Here is a 24061-nt window from a genome sequence, read left to right on the forward strand (position 1 = left end):
GCCCGGCGTGGCCACCGCGACCGCCGACCGATAGTTCTCCCACCCGCAGTCCCTTTCAACTTCAACCGCCGCCAGGATGCCTCCCGGCGCCCCACAGGTGTCGAAATGTCCGCTCCGGACGATCAAGGAGATCCAGTTCGGGCTGCTCTCCCCCGAGGAGATCAAGGCCATGAGCGTGGTCCACATCATCTACCCGGAGACCATGGACGAGCAGAAGCAGAAGCCGCGCGAGCAGGGTCTCAACGACCCCAAGCTCGGTACCATTGACCGCATGTACTCGTGCGCGACCTGCAAGGAGGACATCCAGACCTGCCCCGGTCACTTTGGTCACATCGAACTGCACACACCCGTCTTCCACGTCGGTTTCGTCGTGAAGATCAAGAAGCTGCTCGAGACTGTCTGCCACACGTGTGGTCTTATCAAGGCTGACTTCGTAAGTCTTCCCGCGAAAGACAGAGACTTCAGATCCTAGATTTTCATGCTCATGCTAACTGCAATATCAGAACCATCCTGACTGGGCCGCCGCCGCCAAGACCAAGGATGCGAAGAAGCGTTTCGACAAGATCTGGCGCATGTCCAAGGGCAAGACCGTGTGCATGCAGGATGTGGACGACGGCAGCGACAAGAACAAGCTCCCCAAGATCGCCCACGGCGGCTGCGGCAGCAAACAGCCAGACTCTATCCGCAAGGAGGGTCTCAAGCTGACCGGCACCTGGAAACAGAGCAAGAAGGACGACGATGACGGCCAAGGCGACCGCAAGGAAGTCATCACACCGAAGCAGGCGCAGACCATCTTCAAGCTCATGTCTGACAACACACTCCAACTGCTCGGTCTGAACGCCGACTACGCTCGCCCCGAATGGATGATTCTCGACGTCCTGCCAGTACCTCCACCTCCGGTTCGCCCCAGTATCTCCGTCGACGGTACCGGCCAGGGTATGCGTGGAGAGGACGATTTGACCTACAAGCTTGGAGACATTATCCGCGCCAACGGTCGTGTCGCAGAATGTCAGCAGGAGGGTTCGCCTGCTCACGTAACGGCCGAGTTTGAGGCTCTCGTCCAGTACCACGTCGCCACATACATGGACAACGACGCCAACGGTGTTCCACAGGCTATGCAGAAGTCTGGCCGACCGCTCAAGACTATCCGTGGTCGCTTGAAGGGCAAGGAGGGTCGTCTTCGTGGTAACTTGATGGGAAAGCGTGTCGACTTTTCCGCACGTACTGTCATCACCGGTGACCCTAACCTGTCACTGGACCAAGTCGGTGTGCCCCGATCTATCGCACGTACCCTGACATACCCCGAGGTTGTCACCAAGTTCAACATCAGCAAGCTGACGAACCTGGTGCGCAACGGTCCTAACCAACACCCTGGTGCCAACTACGTCATCAAGGCCGACGGTGTCCGTCTCGACCTCAAGCACAACAAGAACCTCGACGACCTGCGGTTACAGTACGGCTGGAAGGTCGAGCGCCACATTGACGACGACGATGTCATCATCTTCAATCGTCAGCCCTCGCTGCACAAGGAATCCATGATGGGACATCGCGTCAAGGTCATGCCCTACTCCACTTTCCGTCTCAACTTGTCCGTCACATCACCCTACAACGCTGATTTCGACGGTGACGAGATGAATCTTCACGTCCCCCAGAGTGACGAGACCCGCGCTGAGGTGCAGAACTTGTGCATGGTTCCCAAGCAGATTGTATCACCACAGAAGAACCAGCCCTTGATGGGTATCGTGCAGGACACGCTTCTCGGTGTTTACAAGATGAGTCGTCGTGACAACTTCATCCCCATCGAGCAGGTCATGCCCATCCTCATGTGGGTGCCTGATTGGGATGGTATTGTTCCAGAGCCGGCCATTCTGAAGCCCCGGCCTCTCTGGACTGGTAAGCAGATTATCAGCATGGCTTTCCCACGCGAGGTCAACATTGAGAAGAAGGAGGCGGACTCCAAGCCCAATGCATACAACGACATCGTCGACAAGTCGTTCGCTATCAAGGGTGGTCAGCTGCTTTACGGTCAGGTCACAAAGAAGATTGTCGGAGCCTCTGCAGGTGGTGTTATTCACATCATCTTCAACGAGCTCGGACCGGATGCAGCAGTCAAGTTCTTCAATGCCTGCCAGCGCATCTGTAACTGGTGGCTTCTTACGTACGGTTTCAGTTTCGGTGTGGGTGACACCATCCCGGACCCTGCCACCTCCGACAAGATTGCCTCCGAAATTGGCAAGTCCAAGGCCAAGGTTGAAGAGATCATTGCGACGGCTACTAAGGACGCGCTTGAGCCCATGCCTGGTATGACGATTCGTGGTACATTCGAATCCAAGGTCCAGAAGTTCCTCAACGAAGGTCGTGAGGGTGGAGGTACCGCGGCTCAGACCAGTTTGAAGGACTTCAACAACGTTGTCCAAACTGTCGTTTCCGGTTCCAAGGGTTCCACTGTCAACATCTCTCAGATGGTTGCCCTCGTCGGTCAACAAGCTGTGGAAGGACAGCGCATTCCCTATGGTTTCAAGTACCGGACGCTGCCGCATTTCTCCAAGGATGACTACTCGCCAGAGTCTCGTGGATTCGTCGAAAACTCGTATCTGCGCGGTCTTACGCCATCGGAGTTCTTCTTCCACGCCATGGCTGGTCGTGAGGGTTTGATCGATACAGCAGTCAAGACAGCTGAGACTGGTTACATTCAACGTCGTCTCGTCAAGGCGCTCGAAGATGTTATGGTCAAGTACGATGGAACTGTGCGTAACTCTATGGGAGATATTGTTGAGTTCATCTACGGTGAAGATGGTTTGGATGGCGCGCACATTGAAAACCAGTCCATGGATATCCTCATGGCTTCCGAGGCCGACTTTGAGGATGGATACAAGCTTGACGTTCTCACGACGGACTACCCGGAGATTCCAGTGTCGAAGCTGGAGGGTGCTACTATGTTCCAGGGTGACGTCGACGTTCAACGAGCCCTGGACGAAGAGTTCGAGATGATCAAACTTGATCGTCAGACTCTCCGCAAGAATGTGACCGACGAGAACCTAGAGTCCTTCCAGTTGCCGCTCAACATTCAGCGTATGATCCGGTCCGCCCAGGCGCGGTTTAATATCAACCCCGAGAAGGCTGTCAGCAATCTACACCCCATCGAGACCATCAGACAGGTGCAGGAGACCCTGGAGCGATTGGTTGTCATTCGTGGCACCGACGAACTGTCAAGAGAGGCCCAGAGCAGTGCAACGTATCTGTTCAAGGCTCATCTTCGCGCTCGTCTCGCATACAAGAAGCTTGTCGTTCAGCATCGCCTAAACAAGGAGGCCCTGAACTATGTTCTTGGTGAACTCGAAGACCGCTTCCTCAAGGCCGCTGTCGCTCCTGGTGAGATGGTAGGTGTTCTGGCCGCGCAGTCCATCGGTGAACCCGCTACACAAATGACGCTCAACACTTTCCATTTTGCCGGTGTGTCTTCTAAGAACGTCACTCTCGGTGTGCCCCGTCTCAAGGAAATTCTGAACGTCGCTGCCAACATCAAGACTCCGTCTATGTTGGTCCGCCAAACAGACTCCAAGGCCAGCCAACAGGATGCTAAGCGCCTGCGAAGCACCATCGAGCTCACAACCCTCCGCTCATTGACACAAGCTGTTGAGCTTTACTACGACCCCGACATCCAGTCCACGCTAGTTGAGGAGGATCAAGACATGGTTGAGTCCTACTTCATTCTTCCCGAAGAGGACGAAGTCATTGAGTCCCAGTCCAAGTGGTTGCTTCGAATCATCCTCGACCGCAAGAAGCTGTTGGATAAGAGTATCACCATTGGCGAAGTTGCCGGCAAGATCAAGGAAGAGTTCAAGCCTAATCTGGCAGTCATCTTCAGTGACGAAAACGCCGACGAGCAGGTCATGCGTGTTCGTTTCATCTGGGACCAGAACCTCCAGAAGGATGACGAGGATGAGGACGAGCGTGACGAGCGATGGATGCGCAAGCTTGAGAAGCATCTTCTCGATGACGTTACGCTACGTGGTGTTCGCGGTATCGAGCGTGCTTTCATCCGAGACCACATCACTACCGTTGAGTTGGCAGACAAGTCTCTTGTACACTCAAAGAACAAGGACGAGTGTAAGGAGTGGGTGCTCGATACCACGGGTACTGCACTGGCCGAAGTGCTTGCCATTGAGGGCGTTGATGCCACCAAGACCTACTCCAACTCTTTCATCGAGATCCTCGCTGTTCTTGGAATCGAAGCAGCTCGTGCTGGTCTACTCAAAGAGTTGGGTATGGTCTTGTCTTTCGATGGTTCTTACGTCAACCATCGTCACATGGCCTTGCTCGTCGACATCATGTGCCAGCGTGGTCTTCTCATGGCCATCACCCGTCACGGTATCAACCGTAACGACACTGGTGCTCTTATGCGTTGTTCTTTCGAAGAGACAGTCGAGATTCTCCTAGAAGCTGCCGGATTTGGTGAGCTGGACGACTGCCGTGGTGTATCTGAGAACATCATGCTCGGTCAGTTGGCGCCTATGGGTACCGGAGAGTTTGACGTGGTTATGGACAATGCCATGCTTCTCACCATGGTGGAGGACAACTCCAAGATGATGGGTGGCGCTGCTGGCGCTGGCAACTACCTCAGTGACGGTGCCAACACACCCTATGACTTGGGCTCTCCTACGTACGAGGGTGGCATGGGTGTCGGCTCTTACGATCAGGTTTCGTTCTCTCCTATGGCTGCCGCTGGTGGAGGTGACGATTCTGGTGGTCTCACTGACTATGGTCGTATGTACGGAGGTGGTGGTTTCAGCCCCGGCGGGTACGACGGAGGCAGAAGCCCGGGTGGTTCAGGCTTCACTGGCATGTCCCCTGGCTTTACCAGCCCAGTGTCTCCAGGCTTTTCACCAACTTCGCCTGGCTACTCGCCTACCTCGCCTGGTACTGCCAGCCCTCGTTTCGCTGCAACGTCACCAGGATACATGGCTTCGCCTACATCCCCGCACTACTCGCCTACATCGCCTCGATACGGCTCACCCACATCACCGTCGTACTCGCCTACATCTCCTGCTGGCTACTCCCCGACGTCGCCTCAATATTCTCCCACATCGCCCAACTACAGCCCGACGTCCCCAACGTTCATGGGTGGCGCGACGTCCCCCGCGTACAGCCCGACTTCGCCGCAATACAGCCCCACATCGCCGCAGTACAGTCCCACAAGCCCTCAGTACCAAGCGAGCAGCAACAGGCAGTCTCCGACCTCACCCACGTCGCCGCAATACAGCCCGACGTCGCCTCGCTACTCGCCCACGAGCCCAGCAGGCTCCTTCTCACCTACCTCTCCGCGCTACAGCCCTACCTCTCCGGGCGGAGCGTACTCTCCTACGTAAGTACCCCCTTTGGTCATAGTTGTAGACAGCCCTCCGTTTTATCTTGCACGTGCTAACGTTTATTCCAGATCTCCAAAGCAATAGTTGGCTTGATGGCGATGTAGGTATCGGAGCCTTCTTACTTCTCTCTCGATCTTTTCTTCTAGTTTTTGTGTATGAAAATGTTCTTTTCCTCATGTCTCTCTCTCTCTTTGCCGTGGATTGATGACATGTTTGTGCATGTGGGTGGTAATGCTGTTCCTTTAACTAGGCTCACGGCATTCCTCCTTACTACTACTACACTACCATAACAACATGCAATCCGCGCAACGAGTGATGAGGCAACTTTTCCCTCTTTTCATGCTTTTGTACCACTATTATCCGAAGCTGCACGGTTGTGGCACCAAAAACTTTGCTTTTTTGCGCGTTTCTTTTGCTACTTGTCACGCGGCTCAAGATTGCATATCAAACACCCTTCGTCCTTCCATCTTACGTTAAGGGTCGTTTGAAATTGGCGTTTAATCATTGCTTGCTTTTTACCTTTCGGAAGAAAATTGCGCACGGGCGTCTGGGAAGCGGAGCGTTGTTTAATCGAGTTACCTACTGCTTTGCGCGCCCTCATAACATAATCGGGGGCTTTCTTTTTGAAACACAGAGAGATGGATGCTTGCGCATGTTTAGAAAGACAGCCCGCTATAAATTGCGTTTTGATGGGGCTTTTTTACTTACTGGAGGGAAAATGAGACGCATGAGATGGGAATATAGAGTCACGTTGTTGCGTTGCTGCGCGTTGGCTGAGTCTGGGTGCTGAGTAGATAATTAAGAAGAAATATGACGATGTTATTGTCAATCAATCATTGCATGGTGGTGTGGTTTTAGTCTCGGCAGCTGCGCGATCACGTGTCTTGGTAGTGGGGTGGCTGGCCCTGCTTTCCCGTTGGGGGTCGCTTCCCCACGCTTCCATCTCACTCCATCCTCACCCTTCCACTTCCTGAACGCTGCACATTATCTGCTACTTGTCTTTGCGAGCGACGCGAACTCAGCTCACTCGCGAAACCATGCAAAGGTAAAGGCGCCGCTTTTGCTGGGCAACGGTTCCGCGGTTGCCGTTCACATCAGCGCGGTGAATGTACTTACCTCCAGGTTGTTATGTTAGCAGGTGCATCACGATGAGTTCACTTCGCCACTATACGATGCGCGTCATTACCCACGCTTGGACGATCGAGCCGCGGCACAAGATTATCGACCGCCTATTTACAACTACAGGTGCATTTCTTTCAGCATGCCTCGCTGCGTTTCACCAACGTCGCATGCAGCAGTCTACGCACGTCTTCTCTCAATCCACTTGGAAAGCTGCTATACGTCACCGACTAGAAAGAGATAGTTTTGGGATGAACCTGATTATACTTTGCATTTGCGCTACACGAAAACACAACCATCAGGCTCGCTATATTATGCTGGGCACCGGGTTCGCGAGAATCAAAGACAACACCAACCGCGTGTACAAAGCGTCCCTACAAACGAGTCTTTGGGTGTTTTGGAAACATGAGCGAACATGACTTCAAGAACCCGAACGCTCCTTGATCGAACTTAGGACTTTTGTATAGTCCGTCTTGCCCTTATTCGTCTTGAGATTGTTTGGATTACGCTTGGCCTTGGCGTCAAGGTCTGGATTACCTGGGGCTGAATTGCTCACAGCCTTCCGGGCGTTGAGAATAGTGGCAGACGCAGAGGGTTGGGGCGCGGCGTTTGATCTGTCCTCGCGCAAGTAACTTTTGTTTTTCAGCGCTCTCTCAAGGTTGGAGACTCGACGTTCCAGTTCTTTGGCAGTCACAAGCTCGCCTCTTTCGTACGCCTCGACAAACTTAGCCTTGACCTCCGCAATTTCCTCCAGGACCTGCTCCTTCCGCTGGGAATCCGTCAAAGGGATTGCTGGAGCTGTGATATCTTTGATCATACCATATGTGACGTTCTCACCCCAATTCATGAGATCATAGATACGGTTTGGGCCGTCCTTGTATACTGCTTTGGGGTGGTCTGTACATTGCTGCGATCTTACGCAGAAAGCATTCATGCACCTGACACGATAGACTTCACCCTCGTACGGAAATTCGATCCACTCTAGGCAAAATCCAAACTTGCCATCCTTGAAAGCCGCACGGTTCTTAGTGCCCTCGCCGGGCACGTGGTGGGATGAGTCGAAGCATGCGCCTGTGGCACCATTCTTCACATCATTGTTCCAATCTCCACCTCTCCAAACTCTGACCGTCTTAGAATACAGGTCGTCAAGACTTTTGATGATAGAGTCATCCGGTTGTGTCTGCTCCGTGAAGGTGAGTCGAGGAGGGAGTGGCTTGACCTTCGTCTCATTTTTGGACTCCCCAGCGCCGTGCTTACTCTTCCAATCCTTGAATACGTGCATTTTGAATTACCTCCTAGTTTTAGACCGGTAATATTTGTTATTCGAAGGACTGAAAATTAAAAGGGCTTTACAGCGACTATGTGTTGAGGCCGAGGATACAAATGGGAAGGCGGTCCTCAAGACTGGGTGCTCAAAGAGGAGGAGACGGAGATATCCGGTAAGAGCGGGTATGTATCACAGGTTTAGGTGCTCTGTGTGTGCGTATGTTCTTGTCAGAGGGGCTACAGCTTTTGGTCGAGAGGTTGAAAATGCTGCGAAGGAGAGCTGGTTGTGGAGTAAACTGTGCGCGTATACTAATAGCAGAGAAAGGACCTTTTGATATACTGCGAGGGACCAAGGGTGAACGCAACAGTTGCAACTGGGTTGCCACAGTCAGCCTTGTTACGCTTGCCTGCGCTCTGGTGGTACACCATTCACCAAGCTAATGAAACACAGAAGACCTCGTACCGATTCTAGCAGAGTTCACGGTTGACTTTCACACATTATACAGCTGAGAGACTATTACATCCACAGATTCGGACAGCTTCGGGTCAACATCAGACACGTAGACATCCTCTTCTACGTTATCGGCAATTTAGAAGATCAAAGACATCATCTGCAATGGAGGTCTTGGTCCCTTACCTTGTTTCCTTCATTGTGAAACTACACGGTATGTGGTATGTGGCCGACACAGAACCGCGAGATGTCTTACATGGTCCAGAACCTAGAGGTGACCGCTTCAGGGATTGTAGAAGCGCTTGCTGTTCATTTCACTCACATGGTAGAAGTTTGTTGACAAACACTAAGGCTCGGGTAGTGGTCTTGGTTCAGTACGCCGATGCTTCCTGTGCACGGGCGTCTGTCATTTCCAGCGCGATTCACGCACTGGTCCCACAAAAGGCGCAGCAGTACTGACGTACATTCACTGTAGTTGCGACCCTTTCTTAATATACATTCTCCCCTTCGCGCCTTTGTCGCTACTGGCCCTTTGTCTAGAGTTGGCGACTCAACCTCCAAAACAACGACACTCACTCCTTGAGATACCAATACTTGACCACCGAACTCCTCTCTGTGCGCGCAGAACAGTCCAAGCCGAATCAGTATACCTTTATACCAATGTTCGATTTTAAAAACAAAAAGGGTGGGCGCGCGGCGACTACGACCTTGCCCTCCACCACCAATACGTCCGATGCTACTCTGCGTAGCCCATTAGAACGGGTGTTTAAAATCGGCAAAGCCATAAAGTACTCATTATCTACTACCCTGGGCCGCAAAACTTCTGAAGAGCCGTCCTTGACGAATCAGTCGAACTCTCCGATTCGTCTACCAAGCGACACGCCGACAGCCACGACGGGTTCTTCTCACACTTCAGAAGCCTGCAATACTGATCCAAACTCGCCATCGTCTTCAAAGTCAACGGCTGCAACCGAACATTCTCTCCCACGTCTTAGCTGCGGTGAGAACTTCTTCGTGCCAGGCATCTCTCTTTCTCCCGAACTGCGTTCGGATCCAGAGCGATCACCAATCCAGAAGCAAGACAGCCTGTCTGTGCACTCGCCGGTACTTATCGCCTGCGAGGTGCCAATAGATACCGTGATCCAAACCGAAGGCGAGATCTCTGCGAAGCCAAAGCAGCTTCCCGTGAAGAAAGAAAAGACACTTCGTTTGCCCGGCTGTCTGAAGGCTTTCTGGAAGAAGATCGCTTTCACGCAACATAGGGCCTCCCGACCCTCCAACTCCGATTCAAACAAGCCAAAACACAATGACGCCGCTATTGACTCGGGTACATTTCCTGGTGCTAACAAGGACAAGCATTGTCAAAGCGCGAACACCAATAAAGACGTTTCAGACGAAGGTGACGGCCCGCGTTGCGACTTCAAGACGATTGAGGCAATTCCCGATGCAAAGTACCGCGAACTGATCAAGGCCTGCGATCTTTCGTCTTCGCCCACCACTACTGTTGACGTAGTGCGCCGTGCGAAAGGCACTTTCAATGCAGCGACTTTCGTCACTGTTTGTGAAGGCGAGCAGACTCGCAAGTACGTTGTCCGCGTGCCTGGCCACGGTACGCGCGCACACTGGCAGGAGGAAGACTCCTACGTGCTGAAGAACGAAGCTCAGCTAATTGAGTACATTCGAAAGAATACAAACGCACCTGTCGCACAGGTCATTGACTATTCCACTGGGCACGACAACGCGCTTGGTTTCCCTTACATCTTGATGACAATGTTACCCGGCACGCCTGCGAACAATATCTGGTTTCCAGAAGATTATCCCTCCGTCGATAATGAGCTTTTCCAACATGCGGATGTCCCGCCTCCCCATATCGAAAAGAAGCGTCTCAAGTTCCTACGCTCTTTGGCACGGGTAATGATTGAGATTCAGACCCTTAAATTTGAGGCCATTGGAGCACCTAACTTCGACGACGACGGCAAACTCACCGGTATTGGACCCACGTGCCACTGTACATACGAAGATGGCGATGAGGTTTTCAAGCGTCCACCGGCTGCTACAACTGAGGAGTACATTCGAGCCCGCTTTGGAGCCAAGATAAGACAGATGAGTGCTGACAACATCGAACGCCTATGCAACGAAACATGGGAAGAAGACGATGGGCGTGAAGAACGTGGCGTCCGAGACATCCTCTACTTTATCTTCTATCACCAGTCGGTGTTCCGCGGGCAGCCTGGCGAGACCTTCACCCTCCATCACGATGATCTAGATCTGCAGAACATTCTTTGCGACGACGAGGGCAACGTCACAGGTATCATCGACTGGGACAACGCGATGGCAGCACCACGCTGCATCGGCGCCACAGCCGTCCCCATGTTTCTCCGAAGCGATTGGTTCCCAGAATACACATTTGGCCTCGATAAATCGCCGTACATGGCATGGAACCACGAACACTACCGCGAGATCTACGCCGCCGCCATAGCAGAAGCCAGCGATGCCGAAAACGCAGAGTTCACGCTCAAGTCGGGTCTCTACCAAGCCGCTGTCGCCGCAGTAACCCAAGGTGGGTACGCAGAGGGCCTCATAGACAAGTTACTCCGCGAGATACCTCATTGTCGTTTGAATTATTGGACGTTCATTAGGGGGCTGGGTCGGGGTGGCTGGGTATCTGCGGAGAACTTGCTCAAAACGCATTTTGCGCGCATCTTCGAGCCCGTGATGCCGCCTGATGGTCTTCTTGAGGCGCTGGATAAAGAGCTGGAGATGCAGACTACTTGGTGGTCGTGCTGTGATGAGCTCATCGACTTTTATGAGGCTGAAAAGGGGGTGGATGAGGATGAAGAGGAGGATGCAGAAGAACTCCCGCATAATACTGCCGTCGTCTCAGGTTGAAAGGAAACAGCGTCCACAACGCAAACAACACACTACGCCTCACTACCGGATACCGACGATGGCCATGTTTTTTGATTGAGCATTCAACTGCCTCAAACCTCATCGGCTGGTAAACGTCGCAAACGTTCAGCAAAGAAGACTGTCCTACCATCGCGTCGCCGTATGATACGACGCCTGGCTCACTCACACGTGCTGTTCCTCCACAGGTAGCACCTTGAAGTGAACCGCCGGCGTAACGTAACAGACGCTCAATAGTTGCATGCTCGACTATGATGTTACATACGCTTGGAAAGTTCAGGGTAGTCAACGCGTGAAGTTCATTTTTGATTCTGTTATCGATTATCAACAAAAATACATTAAAGTCAGTCATTTTCTAAAGTAATAGAAGATACGTATAGAATATATCAAAAAGCAAATAGAACATACATGATACCTGACCGCGCGATGAGATGTGACCAGATTCGTGTTTCGCTTTGGTAATTTATGAGAATTTGCATTAACTACTCAGAATGACCAGCCAGACATCGCATTACTGACGGTACAATCTTGGCCCTAATCCCAAACACCAAAGGCGCCTCGATCTACAGAATAGTGGCCTCATCGCCGGCGGTCCCGATCATCCCGGCGATAGCGATCCCGACTCCTCTCCCGACGGCTGTCACGATGGCGATTTGGGCTACGACTTCGCTCTCTCCTCTGATTGTACCTTCCATCATCGCCATCGCGGCGCTCGCGCTTGGGGCTCCGACTACGATTCCGCTTGAAGCGGTCGTCGTGGTATTCCGTCCTCCGTTCACGCCTCCGTGTGTCGTCTCGTCGATCATCTCTACCGGTATCCCTCGGCCGTGGCGCAGTATCTTTTGAAACGTCGCGATCGGCCACCAAGTTGTTGACAACAGAATCCGACATGATCTGGCGTCCAGAGCCATCGCGATACTGCTTCTTCTTCTCGAGGTTGTCGATACCACCGAAACCACCGGCAGCCCGTCTCCGCTTCTTGTTCGTAACGTCCCGCCAATCGTCGGCAATCTTGGAGACGGACTGGGAGAAGTCGACGTGTATGCGGTGATCGTCGATCAGAACACCATCCATCTTGAAATAGGCCTGCTCGCAGTCCTTCTGGTTGGTGTACTCGATAAAGGCGTACTGCAGGCTGTCACCTGTGCGCTTGTCCCTGATGACCTCGCAGCTGAGAATCTTGCCGAATCGCGAAAAGATAAGCTCCAGATCCTCGTCTTGCGTCACTGGGTTGAGCTTGCACACGAACAGCACGTTCTCAGGCGGTGCGACTTCGGCGAATGGCAGATCACCTACCATCTCGAGCGTGAGGGCTTGTGCGCGCGCCTCACGTTCTCTGCGGACCTTTTCCAGGGCTTCCGGGTCGTTGTCCTCCTCGAGGTTCTCATCGTATGCGACGCGGACGGTGGCGAGCTGCGCGGCGGAGGGTACAGGGCTCTCGGGTGGCTCCACGAGGCCGGCGGGGTCGTCGTATGGGTCGTCGAGGACGACTGTGTGTAGTATGCGGATGTCTTTCAGTGGCTGGCCCTGGTCATCGATATATGCCGTGTTTATCTTCTCCAGCGTGTCAAAACCCTCTACCACTGTTCCGAATATGGCCGCTTTGCCGTCCAGGTAGTCGATGTTCTGCCCCAGCGTTATGATGAACTGGCTGCCGGCGAACCGCTCGTCTGGATCTTCGGGGTTCGGCGCGGTCGCCATGCTGACGGTTCCCATCTCGGCATGCTTGAGCTTAGGCTTGAACTCGGGTACAAACGTCTTCTTCGCGGGCTGTGCGGGGTCGAGCAAGCCCCATATTGAGCGACCGCCGTCGCTGTCTTTGGACCCAGGGCCGATGGGGTCGCCAGTCTGGAAGGAGAAGTTTGGTTGGACGCTATGAACGGGGGCGAAGTTGTAGTACTTGACTTTGCACAGCTTGAGAAAGCTAAGGCGACAAATTGTCAGTGTCTGTTTATGCTCAGCTTGGGGCGACAGCGGGATGGAGCATGCAGCATGCAGGTGCGAAAACCCAAGGCGCGCGTAGGGATTGGATCGACTTACTTTTCACAGCATCTGGGCGCATCGTCGACCAACAGGTCGATGGTGATATCTCCGAGTGACGTTTCCAGCAGCACAGACATGGTTTGGGCTATGTTGTGCCGAGAACGAGTGTTTGTCGCAAAGGTTCGCCAACGCGCGCGACAGCATCCGAGACCGCGTAGCCCTGACGCTTAGTCATCATGACGTAACGCCCAATCTGGTCTAGCTCCAGGTACATGTCGCGTTTCTCCACCTTCACGTCTCGCAAGCTCCTGAGCCAATACTCCCTGGGCAACGTGCCCCAGCAGCCTTCACATCAGCCCGCGCTTCAGATGGTCGTTTGGTCCCGCCTGTCTACATGCAAGAGCAGCGTCCTGATGCATACACTACTGGCGTTGACAGATCGAACTTGGGATGCACCTGCGAGATGCAGGCTTCCACGCTTGTCAAGCCATTGTCCGGAAATAGTGCGAGTACCAAGAAAGAGCTCTGAGTACTTTTGAGAGGCGGACCGTTGAGTACTACCCGGCGTCTGACGGCAATCCCTGCACACAGATTCGGGCAGCCACTGCATTGCCTGCTGCATATCGATCCGAAATCCCCGGCCCCGTCCGTCAGGAGCATTGGACCAAAAGGCATCGTTTTGTATATTGGGCATATAATCCCACCACCGGCTGTCAAAATCCTGGAGCGGGCCTCTGCTTCTCGCTTCGACTTGCTACCAGCCGAAGCCTGACAGCCAGCCCAGACCAGAGCGACCAGTTCATCCTTTTTCGAGGACTACGGGATTATCTCGCTGGAAGTGGAGGAATCTCTGTTATCACTGCTATCTTCAAGATTACAGGAGCTCTTCTGCTCCAGGGAGGCGACACAGCATGCCTGACAATTACAGGTGTGGTGACACTGTCACTGCGAAGACGGAGCTTCAGCAATTCGCTCATGCGTACTCGCAACCTATCTTTCCAGAGACGCACAGCAACGATGGATCCACGAGCCTTGTAATCTGCCTGTCATCCCAACCCCACGGGCTTCAGACCGGATGCGGGTATAGCCTGACCCAACATGACTGTGCGACTTGACGCACAAGCTAATGCGCATCGATGCATTGAACCGGGGTATGAAGCTTTGAGCCCAGAAAGATCGCCTTACGATGATGGGTCATTTACATGGGATGCGCATCGAAGTTTGCTTGCAGCTTGGCGCTGGCCTGTGCTGCGCACATTGGCTTGTTACATCGACAGATCGAGCAATTCCGGTCCTCACCATATGTCATAGCGCTACTACTCCTAGGGCCCTCGAGGTGCAGAGCAGGTTTGTTTCACTCCCTGGCATACTCAAGCTTCGAGCGCGCTCGGATAAGTCACTCATAGTGAACACGGAGCATTACTTTGAGATACGCTACGTAGCATCATCTTCGTATCGGCTCTACGTGGTACCATCTGGAAGCCGGCCCATCATCGGATCCAGTTCTTTTCGTTCACCGCGATCCATAATAGGCATAGGACCCACCGGAACCTTACCCCAGCTTTCCCCCCGTATATCCGTTTGCCGTGGGGCTGTGGGATAGATGCCAGCGGTAGCATACATATTCAGTGCAGGGCTATTAGATCGCCAATCGTACAATCCTCTGCCAACTCCCTGGACCATCCTCAGCGACCAAACTTGTAAGGTTGAACAGATTGTTAGCAAATGACGTGATCGGAGGTACTACCAGCGGTATTGGCTCGTCAATTAGCCAATCAGAGGGTCTTCAAGGAGGCTGGCTATCATCTGCAGGTACGTTTCAGCGCAAGCCATGTATGCTCGAAGCGATTAGTTGATCTGACAACAGACCCTTCCTAGGATCAAATGTGCCAATATATGCTACAAGCAGTACTACCAGACTTGAGAGTCCTTAGTAGGTTGTTTCGCTGGTCGACAGCGTGTTATTCCTCACAGAAAGCCCGTTCCTCGCAAGTGTAGCGCACTAACTCTTTTGACACCCCTGCGAGCCTGGCGCACTCGTCCTGGATTAGGGCAAGTCGATTGAAATTGTCAAATCCGTGCCTCACATCCCGGATCCGCGGTAACACTATGTCAGTTACAAACATCCATCGACTGTTTGCGAAAGATCAAGCCTAGCTGATAACGTGGCTTCTTTGTAACGGGAAAAGTCATCAATGTTTGTCCGATTGGGTATCTGCTAAAGCCTCACGACTACGAGATAGCCCCATCGAGGAAGGGGTGGGGGCCACATCACATACTTCATGGGTCTTCATTCGGCTCTGGCGCTTGTCATGAAGAAGTATTCACAGGACGCAGGCCGTACAATGTTTCACCTGTCTCTCTCCGCGGGGCGTGGCCAGTGCTCTCTTGGAAGCGCAGGCCCAGGTTCTTGTACAGTCACCGTACCGCGTCCATGCATGCAGGTGTCCGGAGGCACTAACGAGATAGCTCTCATGGGGGACAGAGGTCACAAACAAATTCCTGATCAACACTCACACTCGAAGCCAATCTTTGGAGCCACGTTCGCCCTGCATCATCCTCTTATCCAGTATAACAGTCTTTGCCGACGCAAGGAACTCGTTTGGGTTATAAACATAATCCTGCCAGCCGATCATCGTATGACCTGCTCACCGGTTCATTACACTTTCTCCCTGGAGGAGCGCCCACGGTCCAGTCATCAACTACTGCCCTTTCTTGACTCGGGCGTTGCATCCCGCGAACGCTATCCGAATCATACCTGTGGGTAATTCGCCAACAGTCGATCTTGTCGGTATCCTTGTGAGATGTAAGTCAACTTCAGGTCATGGAGACTGAAATAGCTGACGTTCAGTTGATTCGCCAGTATGTCAGTCATGGAGTACGGCAGTCCGCGACGCTGTTTGCCTCACAACCTGTCTTATCCGAACTACATGTACAGCGATCGCAATGCTCCGCTGTCCTTAGCCCATAATACGCGAGAAAATCCACGAGGTTATCCCATGGGCGGCCCAGTGGGCGGTATGCATAACCGAGCCAGCATGGAAGAACCCATGATGGGAAATGGGCCAGCGAGACGTCGCATTGCAGTAGCGGTATGTCAATATGTGTTTCAATAATTTCGGAAGCATTCACAAAAACCACAATTCCTCGCTACCTTCTTAGCTACATTTTCCATAAATGCTGTCCCTACTTTTACTAATATTGTCTCCAGTGCGCGCGTTGCCGCAAGAGGAAGATTCGATGCAGCGGCGACCCTGGAAATGGTATTGGGTGCGTCAACTGTCGAACGGCCGGAGTAGAACCGGCAGGCTGTCAATTCCACAGAGTACGTTAGTTGCTTGCCTTTTGTACATTCACTCATTCAGTCAGGTGGGATCCGATTCCGTCCACAAAGTGCTAGACGACAGAAGCATGGCTTACAGCCTCAGTGGTATGGCTACCGCGCATAACAACATGATGTCCATGTACTCTACCGGAGGCAATAACGGTCTTTATGCGCGCCCCATGCCAAATCAGCAGTATTCGCAACTCGATTCGAAGCCGGCCTATTCTTCAGCATGGACTCTACCCTATTCAGAAGACACATCGCCGGTTGACGCCTACCCTCTCGACCAGCCACCCGCATATCTACCACAGTCTACAGCAATCGCAAACACAAACATGTACACGCCTGCTTATCGCTGGACTCAGCCAACTGCGAAGTCTTTGCAGCAAGGAAGCACATACTTTGATCAGGACTTGCAATTCGCTCATACAAACGGTCGACTAGCCACACCTTCGGACGTATCCCCTCTCAATACCGGAATGTCTTCTCTGCAATTGACTATCCCTGAGAGGCCCCATCCACGACAACCTCTCCCTCGGGATTCCAGTGTGCCTAGGAGACAACTGCCAATGCCACAACCGAGCCCAGCTCAGAGCAGCCATGTTGTAGACCAGATGCAAGATGCTCGTCTCCGCTCGGCCCAGGCTATTGGCACTTCGGGTATGGACGGCAGAGGCTCTTTCGCGAAATCGTTACTACCGTGGACTACCGACAGCGAGAGTCACGCCAACGCATCCGGGGCGTCATCTGCAGATGCCTTTACCCAACTAATATCCCCGGTCATGCCAGACAACGCGGAGAGCAGGATGGGCTACATGCCAAATACAACGTCGACCGCGGATGATGCGACTGCAACCACCGCTGCATCTCAGCTGGAGCTGAACTTCAGTACATCTGGTCTTCTCGAAGGCATGAGTGCGCCAGCTCCAGCGACAAATTACTCCTATGTCCGTGAGACACGCCCAATGACACGCCCAGCCTCACAGACGAATCTATACAGCTACAGCCCGGACTCGTCGTCAAAGCGGAACTCGCTAAGTGGCGAGTCATCTAGCGATTGCACACTCGTCAGTGGTCATCGCTACACACCTCTCAGCCACAGCCAAACACGGAGCTCCCCAGGAAATCGCAGCTTGCATCGCGAGTCGTGCCAGAATCGGAACATGCAGCCTGTGCAGCTCCACCGCACCTCGATGGGAAACCTCAACAGCACTTACTGAGATACCGCTTTCAGCATCACGGCGGATCGGCTTGTCTGCATCATTCTTCTGATCTCATCACTATTGCGTAGTCCACTCCTTCATCGCCGTGGGGTACTTAATGGCCTGAATTTATGCCAATGTACAACATCTCACATCGCTGCATCCTTGGACGGGAAGCTTCAGTCAGCACGCTGTTCCCTTTCTGCATCTTAGTCCCGGCAATCGACCCGTCGAGCACTCCGTCATTATCATGAGCATGGCTCTCGGCCCGGTTCACGTTACGCTTTCGCATTGTCCTCAGCAACCGGTGAGCCATTTCCGGTTGGCGTTCATCAAACCATGTTTCTTTTCTGCTTCAGTGTTGTAACGCTATGTACTCGTCTCGATGTTCTACACTGCATTGCTTTCGCATCATTGCTACGCTACGAAACGTTACGATTGTTTTCTGCTTGGGCGGCTAATGTTTATTCCTGTACATCAGTATCACTACCATGTCTTCTCATCAAGACAAAACGCCAGGGCCGCTCCTTAAACACACCCCGCATTCTTATCACGTTCACACTCGCTCAAATTGGGAAAAGCACATGTCGCAAGCTTAGTGTGTATAAGGTTGCTGCGCATGCGATACCACGGAAACATAGGAGGTCATGTACCGGATACTTTGTACTGATTAGCATAAAAGGTGTCATGAGCGAATAATGATAATCGTAACGAGCTTCAACCCCACGGTTCCACCTGCAGAGTGAAGCAAGGTACTGTCACCACCTGACGCGCGTTGCTCACCACTCTCCCGTTGTTCCAAAAAAGACATGCACGTTCTCGCTTCTCCAAAGAGTTTACCTTGAGCTGCGCAACCACACTCCAACAGTATATCCCTGCCTGTTTTGCAGACACCTCAGCTCACGCCTGATCGCATGTCACTTCTCCCCAAACACTCGCTGCAAAACCCCGAAAACAGACCCACACCACCTCGTAACGACACACCCCAACCAGCAATCTCTCTTCCACATACCGCTTTCCACCATCCGTCTCCCCACATACATACATCGCAGGCTACACACCGCCCCGAACCCACACAACCAAACGCAGTAAACAAACGCTCGTTTCAGAACACGGGTCCGGGCTGCATCTGGACCCTGCCGCAGGGCAGGTGCAGGCATATCCTCCCTGCTCGCGTTACACAGGACAGCCCGTCACACACGCACAAAGCCGGTCAGCAGGTGTCGCACAGCAGACATGCAGGACTGGATGCGTAGTATGAGGCTCCACTTCTGTACGGCGCGTCTACGGGGATTACCCCAAGAGCGTTGCATGTGTGTTGTAGGAGGGTTGTGGTGGATGGGGAAAGGGGCCGAAGGGCGGTGTGATGCGTGTGGATGGGGGAAGTGGTGCCGGGAGGGGGGTGGGCGACACAGAGGTGATGGGTTGGGAGCTAGAAGGAGGGTTTGTGGTATCGAAGGATTTTGTGAAAGGCTGGTTCGGGGGTTAGGGATGGCGGTGGGCAGTAGATGGTGGGTCGTGGTCCACCTGTCATAGCGCTTGCCGCTGAGCAACGCTGGGGTGAAGGCTCTCTCGCTCAGCCTTGTCTTCCTTCGTCCTACAGCTGCTGCTTGCCGGTGGGACATTAAATATCTTTTTGGTCGGAAAAAGAGCTTGCGCTGCTCGGCATGATCAGCGGAAGTATCGCAAACGACGTGCATCAGGCGGTGGGTGTTTTAGCGTCTGTGATGTCATAGTCACAGCACGCATGCAACGGCGTCGCGATTACTCTCGTTCAGGGCTGGAAAAAAGAGAATATACAGCTTGCCTTCATATTGACATGGCAGCTGCTCATACATGGCCCGTACCCTTACCATCTTTAATAACTGCTCGTCGTAACACCCAACCTCCCCCCATCATTCACAAGCACCAACCCATTACAAAAGCTCCCCGCCCGACTCGCAAGATACAACACCGTCCCACCCATCTCCTCCTCTCCGCCAAATCTTCGTGCAGGAATGAAGTTTGGATCGTCGACGCTCTCTGTACTGGGGTCTCTGCCTTCGATAACTGCATTGGCCATCTCAGATGGGAAGACTGACATGCTGTTAGCCACGGGACGGTAGGTTTGCGGGGAGGGGAAGATGGACATCCAGGCGCCAGAGCATTGACTCTGATACCATGCGGCGCAAGCCCCGTACTGGTGTGTTTGACCAGATGCATAATTGCTGCTTTACTCCCCGCGTATGCTGGCGCGCATTGCCATTCACGCAGGAAAGCGCCTACACTGGACGTGAAAATGACCTGTGACTGTATACTCGGTACTTTACTATCTTCTTTTAACGGTTTACCAAACCCACCAGCTACGGTCTTTTCGTTTCTTGCATCCAGTAGTTCGAGAAAAGCCAGCATAGTAAAGTACGTCGCGGTAGTGTTGACGTGGAAGGTCCGCGTGAAGTCTTCCATAGATGTGTTCTCGAACATATGCTCCCTCAGTTCTTTGACGCTTGAGCCAGGCATGAAACTTGATGGTGGGCCGTAGATACCGGAGTTTGCGACCACGAGGTTGACGTAGCCTGTGTCTTGTGTGATGAAGTCCACGGTGGCTTGGAGGGATGCTTTGGATGAATTGTCGCATTGAAGTGGGATGATGTTTTCGTGTTGAGAGGCTGCGGTGGAAAGTTTGTCTTCGCGGCGCCCGAGGATGTATACTTTGGACGCGCCCGCGGAGGCGAGGGCGTGAGCTATCATGAGGCCGATTCCTAACACTGGCGTTAGAAGTGAAAGGGGTATCGATATGAGATGATGGTAAGAAGAGAAGTTACCTGTTCCTCCACCAGTTACCACAGCAATCATGCCTTCGACATTGAAAAGCTTTGAAGTATCCATCTCAAGTGCGACTCGATTAGTTGATGAAGTGAAAGACTGCTCCTCGTACGTTCAAGTATATATAGCTCTTCCTGCGAGAACCCATTTAGTAACCACGCATAAACACCTCGATGCTGCCTCAGAATGCTATGCATTGAATGTAGACTACACGTGAGATGAGATCAACGCCCGACAGATAGTCAAGAGCGATAACTCCGCAAACCCCGACAGCGTCTCCATGTCCACGCCGCGGCTTACGCCAAGCACATCAAGAGACGGATCTCAAAGCAATCCGTGACGCTTCTTGATCACATCCGCGGCCTACGCATCATTAGTATATATGATTACCAGCTTTCCTCGATCATAACCTCACCTTCTCAGCTCCAGCATACACACTAGCCTGCGGCCCACCACCAGCAACAAGCGGCCACGTACTCGCATCCACCACACTGAGTCCGAACGTGCCATAGACTCTATTCTGTGGGTCAACGACCCCGCCATCTTCTCTTGGCACCATAGCAGCAGTGCAGCACTGATGCGCATTACTTGGCTGCAATGTCGCTTTGATCTTCTCCTTGATATCTTGCTCATTGCTGATGCCCGGTGCGGGTGCTGTCTCTATGGGACCGAGAATGGCAATGTCAGATGTTGCCATTAGTTCGCGGTTCTTCATGTACATCGCATATAACATGTCGAGGTCGGTTGGGTCTGTCAGCGCGCCGTAATCGATGAGTGGAGCGTCAAGGATGCTAGTTGAGTTTATCTTGATAGAGCCACGGCTGAGAGGGCGGGTCATGTAGATGCTTGTTTCTGGGCCGGTGTTCCATGATAGACCGCCCACGGCCTCTACGTTGATGTCCTTGAGGACGATGGCACGCTGTCTTTCATACCCGGCGAGGATTGATGGGTCCACATCACTACCAAGTACATCGCTCGGTGAGAGAGAGAACGCTCGAGACATGATAGATGCGGAGTCGTTTGTCCAGTTTGAAAGCGGTAGCTGGATCATAAGATTGCCAGTTGTGCCAGTGAGGTCGAATGCGCTTGCTTTTCCATCGTCGTAGAGAGCGCGTTGTTCTGTGGCGTATGTGGCGTTCGACTGCAATGAACCACCATTCGGAAAGTGATTAGATGTATCTGTATCAATCAGTCGACCCATAAAGGACAAGTATGGAACTCAGTCGCGTACAGTTGTAATTCACTTTCAGAACCAGATGATCCTGCAGATTTCGACCGACACCAGGGAGACCTGAAACAGTCTCAATACCCAAGCTCTTGAGAAGACCAGTGTCGCCAATCCCAGAAAGTTGCAGGATCTGCGGGGTATGAACGCTTCCAGCAGCTATGATGACTTCTTTGCTCGCTCGGACAGTGTGCTTCTCGCCACTGGTCGTACCAATATACTCCACGCCTAGAGCGGTAACATTCGCGAACAGAATGCGCGATACCGCCGTATTCGAGAGGATATGGTAGTTTGGCCTCGCAGCATTCCTATCATAGCGATTGATTCGAGCTGAAGAACGCGTTTGGGTTTTGGGATCAACGGAGCGAAGGAGGCGGAATATTCCTTGAGCGCGGCCATTGTTGGGATCCAGGGCTGGCTGGATACCTAGCTTTAGGGCTCCGTTGTACATGTTGGCTACCCTGATAGTGAGCTTATAGATACTTCAGCCGGGTCGCTAGAGACTCACCGCTACCCGGGTAGTCATAAGGAGCATGGCTAGCCTGCACTGGACCATCAAAGCCATGTACGGAAACATCCCAAGTGATGTTGTGACTAGCTGCATAATTCGCGTCCGGTGCTGTAAACGTCTCACTCTTCTCCTCATCAGCATACGGTTCACAAAGCGAGAGTAAACCATACCTTCTTGAAGTACGGAAACAGATCAGCCCATCCCCAGCCAGTCGCACCAAGTTCTTCCCAAGCGTTATAGAGCTCTGCGTCTGATCGATGGAAGAACATGGCGTTCACAACAGACCCACCGCCCACCACCCTGCCACATGGCACACCATACGATGTACCACCAAGCGCTGTTTGTGGCGTACTCATCAACGGCAGCCAGAGGTAAGGCACCGGAAAATAGGCGCCAGGGATCATGACACCATCTTCTCTCTGGTCAAATGGGCCATACTCGATGACTAGTACAGTGACTATTGCTCATGATTAATTTGCAGCCTTTCGAGCATGCGATGGATGTACCATTTGGGTTCTCCGTTAAGCGATCTGCAACCGTGAGCCCCGCGATACCACCACCAGCAATGATGAAATCGTATGTCGTCTCATTGCTGAGATGTCTTGCTTCAATCACCTGCGCAGTTCGTCCGAGATGCGTACGAGCCTCTGTAAGTATAGCGAAGCATAGCAAGAAAACGCTTTGGAGCAGCATGTTGAGGGTCGAGAAGGAAAGGTGGAAGGATCATTTCGAAGAAGCGCGACAGGCGAAGGAAACTTATCATAAAGCAACATGAGCATAGGGTGCTGACAGTAAGCACATGCAGAGCCACGAGCGACCTGCGCGCGACCTGCAGGGCCTTTCTACGCAGGAGAAGCTGGGACGAGTAGGGTAAATGGCTTGCTGTGGTTCATTGGCCACTGCTAATACGATAAAGCTTGCATCTGACTTGCAGGGCCTTGCAGGGCCTTGCAGATTGTAGACTGAACGGGAAGAAATTCATGCGCGGAAACTCATACATGTGTTATGGATGCGAGGAGGAGATGCAAGAAGCGAATGGGGTGTAGCAGGAACGCGTGGGTTGGACGATATTGGTCTGTGCGACAACGCGTCGAGGTCCCGTCGTCATCATCCCCAACCCTCAACTCAACGTACCAATCTGTCCATGATGACGCGCCAGCCTCGTCGGAACACACGTCGAACTGTCGCTTCAGCGACTTCGTTGTCTTGATGCAGTCATGACCACGGCGCATCCGTAATGTAAAGCGCGAGCAACTTTATAGACATTGGGACAAGGTACACGCGCCAAACGTAGTCTCCTTAGCGGAGGAATACGGCTTTCCATGGTAGCAGCGTGTAAGCACTCTCTTACCTCATATTTCTCCTTCTGGGTCATCACAAGACTGACTTACTTGTCTACAGATCCATGTCTACGGCTCTATGCTCCCCTGTTGCTTCGGTGCCGAATGATGAATGCAACTCTGTGGTTCCCAAAACACCCATGGAGTACGCCGGCATAACCGTCTCTCGTAACGAATGTAGAACGATCCGCGGACATATCGATCGGCCCATATCAATCTAAAGTGGTCGAGCCGGATAAGCAGCTGCTGTCAGGTGAAGAGGGGCCCGAGTGAGGGATCGTTGCGAGTTTTCATAGATGGAGCGATGCGTATGGTGAAAGCAGTATGTGGACGTACAATCAGACCGCATAGGAGCTGAGCTGAGCAGCACATATAGGCACAGGAGATGCCTATGATAGAGTCATAATCTCATTTCTGCTAGATATCGTCAACCAGACGAACTCTCCCCGAAAAACGCCAAGATGTAAATGCTGAATGCACCCTCACACCAACCACCGCCCTTCATACTCATCATCGTCATCGTCATATACATCATAAAGAAACCTTTCGCCACTCAAC

At 52.7% G+C, this 24061-nt stretch overlaps 5 protein-coding genes across 5 annotated transcripts; 2 read left to right on the top strand and 3 right to left on the bottom strand.

The window, feature by feature from the left end:
- Window positions 1-76: 76 nt before the first annotated feature.
- J4E87_006251 (DNA-directed RNA polymerase II subunit RPB1) lies at window positions 77-5369 on the top strand (the record flags this gene model as incomplete). Its single annotated transcript, XM_049377856.1, has 2 exons — window positions 77-433; window positions 504-5369. 2 exons carry the CDS (start codon window positions 77-79, stop codon window positions 5367-5369), a joined length of 5223 nt encoding a protein of 1740 aa, XP_049232423.1.
- Window positions 5370-6909: 1540 nt separating this feature from the next.
- J4E87_006252 (uncharacterized protein) lies at window positions 6910-7770 on the bottom strand (the record flags this gene model as incomplete). The annotated part of the gene is made up of 1 exon (XM_049377857.1): window positions 6910-7770. One exon carries the CDS (start codon window positions 7768-7770, stop codon window positions 6910-6912), a length of 861 nt encoding a protein of 286 aa, XP_049232424.1.
- Window positions 7771-8421: 651 nt separating this feature from the next.
- On the top strand, window positions 8422-11094 carry J4E87_006253 (uncharacterized protein; the record flags this gene model as incomplete). Its single annotated transcript, XM_049377858.1, has 2 exons — window positions 8422-8426; window positions 9201-11094. The coding sequence occupies 2 exons, from the start codon at window positions 8422-8424 to the stop codon at window positions 11092-11094; spliced, it is 1899 nt and encodes a 632-aa protein (XP_049232425.1).
- Window positions 11095-11691: 597 nt separating this feature from the next.
- On the bottom strand, window positions 11692-13232 carry CYP6 (Peptidyl-prolyl cis-trans isomerase cyp6; the record flags this gene model as incomplete). The annotated part of the gene is made up of 2 exons (XM_049377859.1): window positions 11692-13036; window positions 13153-13232. The coding sequence occupies 2 exons, from the start codon at window positions 13230-13232 to the stop codon at window positions 11692-11694; spliced, it is 1425 nt and encodes a 474-aa protein (XP_049232426.1).
- Window positions 13233-20751: 7519 nt separating this feature from the next.
- On the bottom strand, window positions 20752-22856 carry J4E87_006255 (uncharacterized protein; the record flags this gene model as incomplete). Its single annotated transcript, XM_049377860.1, has 6 exons — window positions 20752-20790; window positions 20843-21606; window positions 21659-22108; window positions 22161-22287; window positions 22334-22620; window positions 22670-22856. The coding sequence occupies 6 exons, from the start codon at window positions 22854-22856 to the stop codon at window positions 20752-20754; spliced, it is 1854 nt and encodes a 617-aa protein (XP_049232427.1).
- Window positions 22857-24061: the final 1205 nt, after the last annotated feature.

Source organism: Alternaria ethzedia (assembly GCF_023757985.1).
Source record: "Alternaria ethzedia strain BMP 0044 chromosome Unknown scaffold_14, whole genome shotgun sequence".
NCBI classification, from domain to species: domain Eukaryota; kingdom Fungi; phylum Ascomycota; class Dothideomycetes; order Pleosporales; family Pleosporaceae; genus Alternaria; species Alternaria ethzedia.